The sequence below is a fragment of the Hoplias malabaricus genome, chromosome 2 (assembly GCF_029633855.1).
Source record: "Hoplias malabaricus isolate fHopMal1 chromosome 2, fHopMal1.hap1, whole genome shotgun sequence".
Classification (NCBI taxonomy): domain Eukaryota; kingdom Metazoa; phylum Chordata; class Actinopteri; order Characiformes; family Erythrinidae; genus Hoplias; species Hoplias malabaricus.
Window position 1 is genome coordinate 28,060,902 of NC_089801.1, and position 17,014 is coordinate 28,077,915.

At 38.7% G+C, this 17,014-nt stretch overlaps 2 protein-coding genes across 2 annotated transcripts; both read left to right on the forward strand.

Annotated features, from left to right (window-relative positions):
* Positions 1-328: 328 nt before the first annotated feature.
* On the forward strand, positions 329-7,869 carry slc30a5 (solute carrier family 30 member 5). Its single transcript, XM_066658687.1, has 16 exons — positions 329-726; positions 1,794-1,916; positions 2,011-2,077; positions 2,186-2,271; positions 2,362-2,449; positions 2,570-2,657; positions 2,752-2,828; positions 3,687-3,857; positions 3,962-4,250; positions 4,454-4,662; positions 5,353-5,510; positions 5,998-6,131; positions 6,543-6,767; positions 7,042-7,268; positions 7,386-7,514; positions 7,694-7,869. The coding sequence occupies exons 1-16, from the start codon at positions 656-658 to the stop codon at positions 7,862-7,864; spliced, it is 2,313 nt and encodes a 770-aa protein (XP_066514784.1). The 5' UTR covers positions 329-655; the 3' UTR covers positions 7,865-7,869.
* Positions 7,870-9,482: 1,613 nt separating this feature from the next.
* Positions 9,483-12,822, forward strand: ccnb1 (cyclin B1). The gene is made up of 9 exons (XM_066658688.1): positions 9,483-9,600; positions 9,842-9,982; positions 10,069-10,161; positions 11,254-11,436; positions 11,530-11,688; positions 11,795-12,031; positions 12,123-12,263; positions 12,337-12,447; positions 12,533-12,822. The coding sequence occupies exons 1-9, from the start codon at positions 9,580-9,582 to the stop codon at positions 12,632-12,634; spliced, it is 1,188 nt and encodes a 395-aa protein (XP_066514785.1). The 5' UTR covers positions 9,483-9,579; the 3' UTR covers positions 12,635-12,822.
* Positions 12,823-17,014: the final 4,192 nt, after the last annotated feature.

The window sequence follows — 17,014 nt, forward strand, 5'->3', positions numbered from 1 at the left end:
AGCAAACCAACCACACCCCTTCCCCCACCTCTCTCTTGATTTCAGGACAGTGCTGTAAAAGTTACACTTGGCTGATTTTATATATATATATATATATATATATATATATATATATATATATATATATATATATATATATTTAAAAAAATAAAATAAATAAATAAAGAATTATATATATATTTTAAGAGATGTAATGTCATTTTACATATCTCTCTCTCTCTCTCTCTCTCTCTCTCTCTCCTTTTCGCAAGACTTTTATTTTACATAAAAACAAACTATTAGCACGGAGTTTTATTTTGAAAGACGGTTTAGTGCGCTGCCATCTTGGAGGAAATGTTGACGTTGGATGATGGTGCCGAGGCTGAATCAGAAAATGTGTAGCATTTTTATTTTGTTTCCAGCTATAGAATTAGAACTAAAATTATGATACTGAGAGCTACTCTCTCACAACCGCAGTGTCGCTCAGCCCTGAGAAGGCTCTTTAACCGCAGAAGAGTTGTCAGATAGGTCAAAACAACTGCACTACAATGTTAATGTAAATCTGCATTCATTGCTAGCTCACTGTGGTGGCCGCAGGCCGAGAATAAAGGTTAAACACAAGTAAAGACTTGTATATATTTGTTAGTAATTTAGCTACAGAATCCTAACAGAAAAAATGGACGACAAATACAGCAGTAATGTCATCTCTGGTGGGAAGCTTGGTAGAGTTGAGGTGCCCAATGCCAGGTGAGTTAACTTATAATTACTAACCTCATCACTTAACCCTCCGGAACATGTCGGCAGCTCAAACCCCAACTCACAAATTAACAGAATTGGTCCCTCTGCTGTTTGAATTCGCCAAATTTATAGACTGTCTTTGGGACACTGCATTTTCAAAGCAGAAATGCTTAGCTAAAGTTAACAGCTTGCTTAGAGCTTGTTATCTTTTCTAGCATAAACAACACTCATATGGACATGGTAATAAATAACAAGGTACAAAAAGTAGATTTTCTCCTGAGAGAGTCTTTAATAGGGATGTAATAAAATGTATTATTCCATAAAAGTACTTACTAATACTTAATAAATACTTATGTCAGAATATCGATTTAGACGAGTTACTGTCTCAAAATAATGGCTTCATAATACAATTTAACATGTCCTAATCACTTACAAATCACTAACCCATTATGTTTCACTGTCTAAATAATTCGTGTTTTTTATAATTATAACTTAGTATTTCATAATAATTACCTACTGTCCCATTTAATATGTTAAAGGGTAGGGTCCCATTATTATGAGGTAGTCAAAATATGGCATAGTTATAATGTGCTTATAGTATCTCTTTATTAGGAGATAGCAACTCATAGTGATGAGGTAGTAAGCCATAACTATGGTAAATATTTCTCATGGTTATGACTTGCTAAATGGCTATATATATCCTAATAAAGAGATACTATAAGCATTTATTTATTTATTTATTTATTTTATTTTTTATTTATTTATTTTTTTTTTTTTAAGTGGCAGAAATATTATTCTGTAGATACTGGTATTTATGGGGTTTATTGTCAGGTCAGTAGCAACAGAAAATCCTGCTTCAGAGAGACCACATTTTCCAGAATGAATTTGATCTGCTTTGTAACAAACAGCAGTGAAATAGCACACATTGACTGTGTGTTGTGTTGTTGGTAATATGTGTTCCTCCTTCTGTTAAATAGATGAAAAGACCTTACTAGGTGTTCCGTGTTGGTGCTTGCTTGGTATTTTTTGTTTTACAGTTTAAATATCACTTGGTTTTTTTGTACATTTTATTTCAGATTGACCAGATATATAGTGTTATTGTTGTTCACCAAGCTTTTCAAGGCTCTAGGAATTTTTGAATCCTATGACCTCCTCAAAGTTGTGCATATTGTGCAGTTCCTCTTCATTCTTAAATTAGGGTAAGTAATTTCTTTAGATCATTTAAATGTATAGTAAATGTATTAATAGGAGCCCACATTAACATATTTATAATTATTTCTTTCCGTAATACAGGTGTGCAATTGTTTTGCTGTTCTTTCAAAAACCTTTCACGTCAGGAAAAATTGTTTCCAGAAGACAGGTATGACTTGGAAAGATTGTGTTTAAAAGTTTGTCATGTGGCTTTGTTATTTGGTTCTTATTTTAAAAATGTTTGCAATTCAGACATTGTCAAATGCCTCTTTTTCAGTGGATTAAAATCCTCAAGCATGCTGTCATCAGCTGTATAATCTCACTTTTGGGTTTCTTTGGCCTTACACTCTGTGGACCACTAAGGTAAGACTGCAGGCCACTGCTTTTGAACCTGAACTCTTTAGCTTATTGTATATATTTATCATGGAAACTAAGGCAAGTTTGTTTTTGCAGGACTTTGTTGTTATTTGAACACAGCGATGTGGTAGTCATCTCTCTTCTTAGTGTTCTCTTCACCAACTCTGGAGGAGGACCCTCTAAGGTTGAAAATGTTATTATGATGATATGATAACATGACCCATGGCACATTATATATATTAGCTGTGCAGACTGTTAACTACCAGACTGTTAAGTGTTTTTGTTTGATTGATTTTTCGTTTAGACAAGAGGTGCCGCATTCTTCATCATTGCAGTGATCTGTCTATTGCTGTTTGATAATGATGATCTAATGGCAAAAATGGCTGAACACCGTATCCTTGCAAAATATGTTGTTTGTTACATTCCACCCAGTGTTAATACTTCGTAGGCATAAAATTTGAAGACCTTAACATTTTTAACTTGCAGCTGAAGGTCATCATGACAGTGCTCTTACCCATGCATTATACACAGGGATCTCGTTTTTAGGGGTGGCAGACCATAAAGTGAGTAGTATATTTTATTAATAGTAAACATGCTATTATTATGTTTTTTCAAGAAATGGCATTCCAGTGTGATTATGCACATCTGACTGATACGAAGGGTGAATTTCATTTCACCCTTTAACCCTTCCACTTAGCCCTACCCCTCCATTTTGGCTAGGGGTGTCTCAATTGGGATAGAGGGGTAGGGCTATGTACACCTGTGAAAGTGAGAATATTTAGGAGGGACACTTCAAATGAAGGGCTTTGAAAGCCTTGAGAATCAACAGAAAGATGGCTGCATAAGTGACAAAATCCTACATATATCAGTATTTTCTCTTTCAAAGTTATAACAATTGTATTATCTTAGTTTAATGTAGTTTCAATGCATTTTGTCCTTTTACTTCATAACAGACAAAAACATAGCTAATAATTTGCTTATTTATTTATTTTGTTTACATTTCCAGGTCCACCTTAAGTGGTAAAGCAGTTGCATTCTAGCACCTGCAAAATTTAAAGTGGAGCTGGAGGTTTTGAGCACGAAGTCGCAGAATAGGCAGCTGAATTCAGCTTCATATCACAGACAGTTAGGAGTGGGTGATGATATATAATTGTCGAACGCTAGGTTCTTTAAAATCAGTGCAGACTAGCATCCAAACACTACTGAAGCACTGCTCTGATGTATCAGGCCCTTGAAGGGTTGTCCCATTTAATTGGGGAAGATTATAAACACTACATTTCACATTCAAGAGGCAAAATATCACTCAGAACAAAGGGGTAGGGGTAAAATTAAGAAATGGGATTCATTCTTAGATGCTATTTGCACAGTGAGTACTAATCAGAAGTACAAGACTGAGTTGTATTTGTCTCATTTTCTTGTAGGGTGGAGTTGTATTGCTGGTTCTGGCTCTGTGTCTAAAGGTGGCATTCCACACACACTCCAGAAAACTGTCAGTGGAGATCGGGGGAGCCAAGCGTCTCTATGCTCTTTCCAACCTAGTTTCCTCTGTAGTGCTGCTGCCCTGGGTTATCGTGTTGTCTGTCACCACTGAGGTAAAGAACTTGCACTCTCCAAAGAACCCTAACATTATTTTACTGTCAGAGATACAGTATATTTTCCACTGTATTGATAACTTTTATAAAATATAAACCCTCAGAGCAAAGTGGAGTCCTGGTCTGGTTTGATCTTGCCCTTTGCGATGATCGTCTTCTCTGTGATGATCTTGGATTTTTACGTGGAATCCATATGCACAGCTAAGTTGGAGGCACCACGCTGTGCTCGCTATGGCTCCATCTTTCTGTTCCTGAGTGGTCTGCTGCTTGCCAACTTTTGGACACACCCACTGACTGACCAACTCCGGGCTATGAGCAAGCCAGGTCAACAGGCCAGTACTGAGCATGTGCTTTCTGGGGGAGTGCTTGTCAGTGCCTGCTTTTTCATTATGTGTGAGTGATGGAAACTTGATTCTTAATGTTTTTGCTTTGTACTGCCAACTGCTCCACATTTTTTTAAATACTTTCTTATGAACATCTTCCAAAAGTTTAATAAATTGCCATCAGAGGTATATTTGCAGTTATGCAGTTATATTTCTATAATAACGTTACTTTAAATTAACATAAGTCTCTTTTGGTGTGTGTGTTTTTTTCAGCTGACAGTATACTGTCGTCTCCCTCTAAAAAAGGACAGAAAGGCACATTGGTGGGGTATTCACCGGAGGGAATCCCTCTGTATAACTTAATGGGAGATGCCCTGCAACACAGCTCCCAGTCATTACCTCGCTTCATCAAAGACTCACTTAAGCAGATCCTGGAGGAGTATGATTCTCGACAAATCTTCTACTTCCTCTGTCTCAATCTGGTAAAGTACAGTTGACATATATGACTGTTTTTATCGTTTTTCATTTTAACATTTTTCTTTTCAGTGGAATATTGGCTTTTTGGGATATAAGTGCTTCAGATGCATTGAGGCTCTTTACACATTGAATACTTCAGCCACATTCTGTCTTCTCTTTTTACTGCTAGTGTGCATGTAGTTGTAATTATACACAGGATAAGATGTAAAATATCCTATGCAAGTCGATTAGAGCTTCACATAGGGCCCAAATCATCTATCATTGAACATGTAACTATCCTACAGTAACCTCTAAGGTTGCTGTGGCCATTTAGGTTCTGATGATAAACCAGCTACTGGGCTGAACCTATGAGTACCCAAACCACCCGTTATAGTGCTATCTATACACATGGGTCATCAGGTAGATACCTCCCATTGTAATTGTTTCACAGAATTAAGCCGACAAAATCTTTGGGATGCTGAACAGCAAATCATGGCATTCAAGACCCACCGTCCCCCTCCTAGCTATGTTTACAGCCCTATCATTCCCTTATATGTGGAGCCACACCGTTCTCCCTGGTAACTAAGGCCTTTTCCTAGCCCCCTGTAATTGAAAACAGTAAAGGAATACGCATGCCTTTTACTCTGATATCTGACTATTTCTTAGGATTATTTACACCTAGCAACCAACTAAAAATTGTTTCTATTTTGTAACAGGCTTTCACATTTGTGGAGCTCTTCTATGGTGTGTGGACCAACAGCCTTGGACTGATCTCAGATGGTTTCCACATGTTGTTTGACTGCTCAGCACTGGTACTGGGTCTCTTTGCTGCTCTCATGACCAGATGGAAAGCAACTAGGATATACTCATATGGGTAGAATTTCTATTTTTAATATATTATTGTTAAGTCTTTAAAACTGAGGTATACATTTTATAAAAGGACAATATGTTCTTTGGGCAACACTGACGCAGCAGGTAGGTGTTGCTGTCACATAGCTCCAGGGACCTGGAGATTGTGGGTTCAAGTCCTGCTCCGGGTGACTGTCTGTGAGGAGTGTGGTGTGTTCTCCCTATGTCCGCGTGGGTTTCCTCCGGGTGCTCCGGTTTCCACCCACGGTCCAAAAACACACATTGGAAGGTGGATTGGCGACTCAAAAGTGTCCATAGGTGTGAGTGTGTGTGTTGAAGGACAGGCGCCCACTCCAGGTTGAGTGATTCTGGACCCACCGCAACCCTGAATTGGATAAGCAGTTACAAACAATGAATGAATATGTTCTTTTTTTTTTTTGTTTAACAGGAAAAATGTTTTTCCATTATGATTTTACAATCACCTGCTTGATTATGATGTTTGTTTCTTTTAGGTATGGCCGTGTCGAGATCTTATCTGGGTTCATTAATGGCTTATTCCTGATGGTCATAGCCTTCTTTGTGTTTGTGGAATCAATCTCCAGACTTATAGACCCTCCAAACATCAACACAGTGATGCTAGCGGCAAGTGGTCTTTTATTGGTTTTAGGGTGCTATATTTTATTTTTGCAGCCACTTTAATTTTTTGTATAAACAAAAGCATTTATTACTGAAAATGCCACACACAATATTGTAAAATGACCCTCCTGTAGATTTTGTTGTCAGATGCAGAACAAAGTGAAATTTTAAATTCATCTATTTGGGTTAGTATTTTGTGCCACGGGGTTAATTTGGTTATGATTCTGGGAAACTCCTAAAATGGCTGTTTATTTTGTAACCTTTACAGAACAAATAAAAAGCGTTATAACCCCCTTCGGACCTTTCAGTAATTAGAGGAAATGGTCTCTGTCAGTTTTCTTTGAAATCAATAAAATATGGTCACTTGCTTCTTCATATCTCATTGTATTTATATGTTGTTATGCTCTTCTTAAACAGCCAGTGTCTGTGGGCGGACTTCTTGTGAACCTAGTGGGTATTTGTGCCTTCAGCCACGCTCACTCCCATGGCACCTCTAAGAGCAGCTGCTCTGGCCACGAGCATGGCCACTCACACCACGGCCATGCACACGGAGAACATGGCCACAGCCATGGAGGCCATGGTCACTCTCATGGCCATGGCCACTCTCAGAGCCCTGGGGGAAGAGGCATGAATGCTAACATGAGAGGTAGCTGCACTATAGATTACTGTTCTTCTAAATCAATTTCTGTCCCTTTTTAGAAACATTGCTGCTTGGGTGTTCTGTAAAGTATGGGTCAAAGTCAAAATTTAGAGGGTTAATTAATTAATGACATATGTGTTGCCAGCATATGTATCATTTTAACAATCATTAAACTGTTTTTACACCTATAAAAAAGTATTCCTGGAACATCCTAACTACATTGTTGCTTTTATTATTTGTTACCATTATAAACACTAACAATTTGTCTGAATGTTTTCAGGAGTGTTTTTGCATGTGTTGGCTGATACATTGGGCAGTGTCGGAGTCATCATATCCACAGTCCTCATCAGTCAGTTTGGATGGCTGATAGCAGACCCCATATGCTCCCTGTTCATTGCCACACTCATCTTTCTCAGTGTCATTCCTCTGCTGAAGGATGCTTGTGAAGTCCTCTTGCTGAGGATTCCACCTGAGCATGAGAAGGACCTCAACTTTGCCCTAGAAAAGGTACAAATTGAGTTAATGTTTATTTAACAGAGATTAAAGAAGATGAATATATTATCTTTGGATATTTTTAGAAAAACATTAAAAACTGTGTGGCCTATTTTCCTTTTTGTTACTCAGATCCAAAAAGTTGAGGGCGTCTTGTCTTACCGTGACCCACACTTCTGGAGGCATTCCGCCAACACCATTGCTGGAACCATTCACCTACAGATCATGTCTGATGTTGTGGAGCAGCGAATTATTCAGCAAGTATGCCAAGAACTTTAGTAAATCGATTTTCTTTGACATGCCGTAACTTGTCTTTTCATCTACCATAATTTATTATGTGTTACTCTTATGAGAAATGCGTTTTTTTGTATTATGTACTACACAAAACAGCCACTGAAGTCCGTCCTAAGAAAAGTCTTTGATTTTTTTTATGCTTTCAGGTGACTGCAGTGCTGAAGGACGCCGGAGTGAATAATTTGACAGTGCAGGTGGAAAAGGAGGCCTATTTCCAACACATGTCTGGCCTCAGTACAGGATTCCAAGAGGTTCTGGCAATGACCCAACAAATGGAGTCCATGAAATACTACAAAGATGGCACATGTATCATGTAATAAAATGTAAAAATGTAAATGATTTTCTTTTAAATAAAATTATTTTGTTGTTGTTTGAAGTATGGCTTGTTTCTTTAAATTGTAAGAATTTTGATAATTACTCTGCAATACATGTTTGTTGATTATCTTGTGGTAATAGTCCAGTTATATCTCCTTTCTTATCATTTCTAACACCTAAAACCTGGTCTGCTATAGACCAGTTACTCCTTAGACTGGCTGTTCTATTACTGTATTATAAGATCATTTATGTTAGCCAGTAAAGTGTTAACACAGTGTATTTAAATGCACAAAGCTTTGTTTTACAATGTTAAACAAAATCCAAACACTTATTTCTAACCACAGTTTGCCTGCTATAGTATGATTTTAATATGAACAAGATATGTCCTGCCCTTTCCTTCCAAATCAAGGGTCTTAATTAATAGCCAGTTTGCAGTAGCAGCCTCTACTCATTATAATGTTTTTACATATTGAAGTTGTAAGGTTTCCATTCAAACCCAATCATTAGGGAGGTTGATTAATCAGTACCATAGCTTCGAAAACTTAAAATACAGTTTTTTTCCTCCCCACCTTCCTTTTTTATGTGTCCCCATCTTTTTTACATATGTATATATGTGTTTGTGTGTGTGTATGTATGCATGTGTATATGTGTGTGTGTGTGTGTGTGTAGACTTCCAGAGCTGTCGCTGCTCAGTTCATGTTTACAGAGCTGTGAACTTGGTAAACAACGTGGGGAAATTTTATACTGTGATTGGTGTCAAGTACTAAACTAAAAACAGAATGCTAAACAGAGCTTTGTCACTGGGTCAGGTTTTCTTTCTTATTCGTGTCTAAGTGTTGAATGCTTCCTGAAGGCAATGTGATGGAGGTAACGTCCTCAACCTTTGTAATGTGGTAACATTACTCCACATCCCCCACATCAGATCAGGGCCAAAATTCAGAAACTGAAAACAAAATACGGCCTGAAAAGGGAAGAATATCTAACTGAAAAAACATTATAATCTGAAATCAAAGCATCTGCAAAAAAATAAGACCTCAAGTATCAATACTGAAAGCAAAATATGTGAATCAATAATATGTGCAAAAGACCACAAAAATCATAATTATTTTCAAAACTGATAACGTACTTTCAGTTTCATATTTTAAAATTACGGTTTGTTTGTGTGTTTGTTTTTAATGAATGAAACCTTTACAACGGATTATGTTACAAATTTTGAACCCATCAATGTGTATTTGTCTATTCGTCCCCTTACTCTCCTCCAACACGTTAGGCGGCGGTACAGACTTTAGGGTGTGGGACCCATGAGCCTACTGATTTAAATAGCGCACGTATTTTTTGCAGTACTTTCAGTGCACTAAACACTAAGAGATGATATTGTGACCATTGACTAGAGACAAAATAGCTCTCTATGCACATTTGTTACGCATTATATAGGTTTTGACCAACAAAGTACACTATAGAGGGAACAAATATACGTTCCGACCCATATTTGACCAGTGAGCCCCCGCCTTCGGAGGGTCACGTGTTTATTAGTCGCCTTAGGAACGCATTGTTTTCAGCTGCGGATCGACCAATCAGATTCCGCGAGTTTTGGAACGCAGCGAATCACATTCGAAAGAGCGACAATTTAAACGAGAAGGAGAAGTGCACTGGTATTACGTGCTTTTTTCAGCTCAGACCAGTTGCAGCGTTTTAACAGAGAGAGACGAGAACAGAAATGGCTGGTCGTGTCACAAGGGTGAGTTAGTGCTGGTTGCTTATGTGCTTTGTGTAAATGTGTTGCTGCGAACTTATTTACTGAACAGGAATAAAATTATATTACTGACCAGTTTATTTATGGACATTTATTTTAATCCTCTTGTTTAGACGACTTACCTGTGCACGACTCTTGGACGTGTAGTGTTTTCAGATTAAATGAAATGGGCTTGAAAAACATCGACTGTTTTCAATAAACTTTTGCTGTGTTTTTTTTAACTTAGAATACTCGCCTACCTAGCAGCGAGAACCAGAGCGATGTTCCTGGAAAGGGGGTCATTGCAAACAAGCCTGGCCTCCGGCCCAGAGCTGCACTGGGGGAGATCGGGAATGCAGTGCGGCCCCGGCAGCCCATTAAGAAAAAGGTGACTATAGTATCTTGCATTGAAAGTGCTGGGTTTCTTTGCTGGTGTGTGTTTGCTGATCTCGCTTATCTGGTTTTCGAAAACAGGATGCAAAGCCAGCACCCGCCCCAGTCCAGAAGGCCCCTCGACCTGTCGAGCCCCCAAAAAAGGAGTCCCTTAAAGTTGAAAATGAGGTTCAGGTGAGTTTCTATACAATAAAAATGAAACAGAAGTTGGTATTGTTAGCAAGCTACTCTTCTAAATATAAAGAAATGTGATGTTGGTAACAAACTAAATTCCCAAGACTGTTTCAGTTGTCTCTAGCTGTTCCCAAACCCAGCAGCACAGCTGTTCAGTGGTGCCCAGTCCCCCTTGTTCTTAATATTTATTTTTTAAAGCTCAACCCCTTGTTTTGTCACATCACCAATTGCCCCCAACTTAAAGGGTGTGCGTGAAGAGCCTGATAGTGTAATCAGTGGGAAGCTCTGCTGGCCTGCAGTGATATCAGACAGTGCACAAACCTTGTTGCTGGGCTTAAGTTTAGGGCGTCCTCTACCTTCAGAAACGTTCTACACCTGTTACTGCCCACTACTAACTCTTCTGTGATATGAAGCTGAATTCAGTCTTATTCTGAACCTTCCTGTTACACCTTAAATATTGTGTTTACTTAAGATGCTAGATTGTAATTGCTTCATTTAAGGTGGAACCAGAAATTTACTAGCTAACTATCAAGACATGGGTACTAGCAATGTTTGACTCTTGTCATTAAAGGGTTGTAGTACAATGACACTACTTTGCAATAGACTATATTACAGTAAATCCTCATTTTTCATGGGGAATGTGTTCCAAGACCACCACGAATTTCCAGTTTTGTTTTTTTAAATGTATTAACGAGTATTTGGACTGTTAAAACCCTCCCTGTACTGTTAACAACCCACCCTTTGCATTAAACGTCATTCATAATGTTGTTCAGCTGGAACTACATGTGATATCCTACCAGTTTCTTTAATAGAGTAATTCCTAAGCTGTGTTTTAGCGTCAGTAAATTTCACTCAGATGTGGAGATGAACAATACATATACTGTACATAAGAAATACTTGTAAATGATATATTGTCACCTACAGGCCTAGTCTAATACATGTAAATTGGAAAAAACCCACAAAGTAGCAAATCCATGAAAGATGAGTCGCGAGGGATTACTGTAGTTTAAGGTGGAAATGCTGGCATTCATGGGTTTCTTTGGTTGCTGCCTGAAACTTATTTATTTTTATTTTTTTTCCCCCTAATTTTAGATTTTGTCTGAGCCGTCCTCTCCTGTGCCTATGGAAACATCTGGTTGTGCCCCAGAGGACCTGTGCCAAGCTTTCTCCGATGTCCTACTCAATATCAAAGATGTGGACGCTGATGATTATGACAATCCTTTGCTCTGTGGTGAATATGTGAAAGACATCTACAAATACCTCCAGCAACTTGAGGTTAGGTTTCTCAGCTGTTCTCAAATCACCGTGTAAATCTATTGTCCTTAACTGCACCTAACTATATCTAACAAATTGTGCTCTTGTTCCTAGGCTGATCAGGCTGTCAGGCCAAGGTACTTGGAAGGAAGAGATATCACCGGGAACATGCGTGCCATTCTTGTTGACTGGCTTGTCCAGGTCCAAATTAAATTTAGGCTACTGCAGGAGACGATGTATATGACTGTGGCAATCATTGACCGCTTTCTACAAGTAAGTTGGATTATAAAAATTTGAATGGCATCCCTGTTAACTTGCCCAAGGGGTTAGCCTTAATACATCAAGAATTGTAGTTTTGACTAATGCTGTTGTGTTCCAGGATAATCCAGTCTCCAAAAAGCAGCTCCAGCTGGTTGGTGTGACGGCTATGTTCATTGCCTCAAAGTATGAGGAAATGTATCCACCAGAGATCGCAGACTTTGCCTTTGTGACAGACCATGCCTACACCACTGCCCAGATTCGGAGCATGGAGATGGATATCATGAGAGTCCTGAACTTCAGCTTTGGCAGACCTCTTCCCCTCCAGTTCCTCCGAAGGGCTTCAAAAATCGGAGGGGTACAAAGCTTTTTTTTTTTTTTTTTTTTTTTTTTTTAAACCCCAAACATGTCTCCAAAGAAAATATGTAATTGGACTTCTCTCCCCCCAGGTTACAGCAGAGCAACACGCCCTAGCGAAATACCTTGTAGAGCTGACCATGGTGGACTATGATATGGTACACTTCCCTCCCTCTCAAGTTGCCAGTGCTGCTTTTGCACTCATGATGAAGGTCTTTAATAGTGGAGAATGGGTAAGTTCTGTTTCTTTTTACTCTACATGAATGGATATTTGAGTTGGCTCTAACTCTTCCTGTCTTCTTGAAGACCCCTACTCTGCAGTACTACTTGGGCTACTCGGAGAGCAGCCTGGTTCCAGTAATGCAGCTTATTGCCAAAAATGTGGTCAAGGTCAACGAAGGGCTCTCAAAACACTTGGTGAGTCTTTCCCCTTCTCCACCCTACCCTTGATATACCCGTCTGAGCTGTTATAGCAAGTAATTTTGCTACATTTACTTTTTAGGCGGTTAAGAACAAGTACTCCAGTCAGAAGCAGATGAGGATTGCCACAATCTCTCAGCTCAAGTCATCACTGGTCAAGGATCTTGCCAAGAAAGTCTTGTGAGATATGGAGAGAACTGTAGCACTATGTGCTGACCTGTAAATTGTAACTTAATTGCATGTTTTTACTACATTTTTACTTTTTATGAGAATTCTTAAGCATTTTACGAGTATTTCACTGCCACTGTTAAAGAGCCAGTTAATGTGACTTCAACTGTGCAATCTTGTACATTTTAATTTCTAATAAACCATGAAGCTTTAATGTTGTCACTTCATTTGTTGGTATGGGTGTTTTTAAATGGTGGCATGCTGGGAAAGTGAGACCTGCAGATGCCACAATAACTCATTCTGTAGTTGCTTATCCATTTCCAAGTTCCAGAGCCTATCCAGAATCACTGGGTGCAAGGCAGGAACACGTCCTAGTGAGGGCACCAGTCCTTCACAGGGCACCACGTTCACTCACACCTACAGCCACTTCAGTTGCCAATCCACCTACCAACATGTTTTTTGGACTGTTGGAGGAATCCCACACAAACAGGGAGAACACATCAAGCTCCTCAGACAGCCACCCAGAGCAGTCCCTGGACCTGTGACAGCGACTCTATGCCGCCCCACTGATAACTAGGCAATGATATTAATTGATCTGAGTTTGTGTAACCTTTTTGCTTACATGGAGTTCAGGTGTTAACAGTCCATAGGTGTCCACAAACTTGGGTCTGAAAATTGAACCGGAGAATTACATATTTTAAGTTTAACAGACAACTCTAAACTTATATTGATTTTGGGGATTATAGAATGGAGTCTGAAAACAATGTTATACAGTTGGTTTTGTTTCGAGAAATGTACATTAACTCACGTTTACCATAGCAGAAAATGGGACTGTAATCTGCTTGTTTAGAGAGTGAATTTCCAACAGAGGTCGCTCTTGTACCGTGAGTCTTAACTTCAGTGATAGTTCTTTACGTACATAGATTGTGAATTTAAGTCCTTTAAATGTGTAGTAAAACAAATGTATACATTTTACCCGTTTCCCGGAAAGTGTCTTTTGTACGAAACATGCTTTATCTTTCCACTGAAGGCATTTGTACTGCATGCAATAAATATTTGCATGTCCAACTTATTTTGAATTTAATGTCTGAAACACAGGACAGAGGTCAAATAAGTTGGTTTTATGAGTAAAATCTTTACAGACGTTCTGCCACTTTTGAAGCTTGCACTATAAGCATGTCAATTATAGCATGATTAATAATGCAGGTGTATTCACCAAAGGGTCGTTAACTGTGGACCTCCACTTTCTGCTAACCTTCATGAGAGAATTGTCAAACGGTCTGAAGGATAGCTGAGTTTCACAGTCATCAGTAAGTGAGTTCACTAAGGATGGTACAGTAAACAGATATATATATATATATATATATATATATATATATATATTGACGGTAGGGAATGTATTGTTTTTTTTTTTCTTTCTTGGTGTTAAAAACATGGGTTTTCATGATGTTAACAGATAAATCAGGGTGCTGGCATTAGCTAATTCAGTATTAATAGCTGAAATCTGTCTGCAACAGTCTTTGTCAGAAAAATATTGGTGACATCACAAACAAAAACTTAACCAGCACGTGACCAAAGTTGATTGTTTGTGTTGAATCTTTTATTTTTGATGCATTTGACAATTAGCTTTAGTGCTAACTGTATTTTTTCCTTCAGAGATTAAATTAAAAAACAGTACTGCAAAATATTTTCAGTTTTTTAACACTTTGTTGCAGAACAAATGTCATTCATTTTCTCCAAAGGGAAGGCAGCTTAGACCTGAATATTTTCTCACGTCTCATAGCACCACAGCAAAACTGAAGAAGCGAACGTTTGACACCTCATAAGTTTGGGGCAATTGACTACATTTAGGGCAAGGATGAAACTGAGTTTTCCTATTTTTCTATGAACAGTTACTGTAACATTACTTTCTAGCTCTGACCCATGATCTGTGACAATTTTGCTCAAAAGGAATGTGGTTAAATTGTTTGCCCTACATCAGCTGTGGGTTGAACTAGGGTAGACTACTTTCCAAATCTCTTTAATTGGTCCAACATTTTGTGGCATGTAGCATTTTGGCCAGAAGGCTAGACGTCTAACCAGCAAAAAGTCTTAACAAAGTCTATAAGCCTTTTCTGATGAGAAGGTTTCCAGCACTGATTTATTCGTCGTCCTGTTGAAGCCACACCGTGGGCATCTTTTCAGATCTCAGCACCCAAACACATGTAAGGTTCTGAAGGCTATTTTTTAAGTTGTTGATTATTATGTGATGACAGTTAAATACCACAGGAGTCTATAAAAACTTCAGGCTTGTTCAGAAACATATTGACTGAAAGCCATGCAGTGTCATAGGTATTTGCTTTGTAATTGTAATTATACAAATTATGAAATTTAAATAGGGTGCAGCAGGTAGTGTCGCAGTCACATAGCTCCAGGGACCTGGAGGTTGTGGGTTCGATTCCCGCTCCGGGTGACTGTCTGTGAGGAGTTGGTGTGTTCTCCCTATGTCTGCGTGGGTTTCCTCCGGGTGCTCCGGTTTCCTCCCACGGTTGGTAGGTGGATTGGCGACTCAAAAGTGTCCTAAGGTGTGTGAGTGTGTGCTGCCCTGTGAAGGACTGGCGCACCCTCCAGGGTGTATTCCTGCCTTGCGCCCAATGATTCCAGGTAGGCTCTGGACCCACCGCGACCCTGAACTAGATAAGCGCTTACAGACAATGAATGAATAAATTACATTTAAATATCATATGCCAGGCAATTAGTGCTTCATAGGGCACAGCCCACACTTTTCCTGCCAGCAATCACATCGTGGGCTCCTCTCAGGGGTCATCCAGCAGGCGCCTACCTTCATCAGTGTTTCACTGAATTGAGTGATTTAATAAGGTTCAATACACCTTCCTTGTTCAGTTTACAGCTATAATTAGACTAATTCTGATAACTGATTTAAAACTGTGGTCACTAATTAAATAGTCATTAAGAAACAAAAAAGTTAAACAGAAAGAATTCCACGAAATATCTATATTAATGTTACATACATTTGCACAAGGTTTGTATAAATGTCAGTAAATTTGTTACTATAGCCTATTTTACAGTAGAATAATATACAATTACTACACCACCCTATACATTACAAAAGATTAAAGTAAAAGTACACAATGTCCAAAAGTTTTTCCTCCAGTCTGCTGATTTAATTTGTACACGCTGAACAATTTTGATTTGAAACATTTTCCACAGACACACAGATAGTTACACACATAATTGTCTCACGTTCAAAGCTATGTAGGTCATTTGATCACACCTCTGTCCATTTTTATAGCCAAGAAATTAGCTGTCCCATCTGGAGTTCAGTTCTTAAACACCACATGAAAGAAATTAGTGACTGTTGAGCAAAGGTTCTCAGAAGGATCATCCTGTCTTTCCTTTATATTACTTGTTTTATGTTTTGGAACTGTGTATGGTACATGTTAAGCTTTTTTTTATATGCCCTATGTTTATATGACATGGGGATCATGGTCAAAAGTGATAAAGAATGTAATATTTTTAAAAGTATCCCAAAGTGTTGGGTTCTATTTTGTTTGTAGCTCTCAACTTATTTGATCAATGCTTTTCTCTTTGAGGACAGGACTTTATCTCCTGGGTTCCACCCATGGTGACCCTGTGATAACGAGGCTCAGTTAAGCTGCTCTGTAAGGAAGAGAGCGCTATCGAGAGTTCATATTTGCAGGCTGAGGTCATGGCTGGCCAGATCCCTTTAGAGCCATCCAGAAAAGCAGAGTAAGCACCTCACCAACATCCGGCTGCAAATTAAACCACTGTACCAAAATTGACATTTCATGGACAACTATTCACTGCTGTAGTAGAGGAGATGACTAAAAGGGCATGTGTACAATGAGACACTCTGGGTCATTACAAAAACCTGAGCTGGGACTGTAAAATAAATACATTCACAGATACTCTGGTGATTTCTCAAGGGGGCACCACTCGTACTTTTAATTAGGGAAGAGGATACAATCATATATAGAAAAACAAAATACAAAATCTGGAACTGAAACAAGGTTTGAGAAATCAATGCAAACATGCGAAAAAATACAACTTTGTTCAGTGGGGATTTCCTTTGTATCCCTCCAAATCAGGTAACAAGACAGAGCTCATTGTTTAAATATAGCCAGACATTACTTATATTTCCTGCATTCCACTACTTAAAGGTATACACATGGCTACAACAGATGTTCAATGACACTCACTCACCGCTTGTATTATCTTTCCAACATAAAGGGACATTTTGCATTCTAAAAATAGTGGATAGAAGGGTATAAACCCCCAGAACTGGGTTGTGAAATGTCTTTGAGATGAGTTGGAGTGTTTTTTTAACTAATCATTCAACATCTGTACCTGACTTTTCTCTACGCTTTTCTGAGTT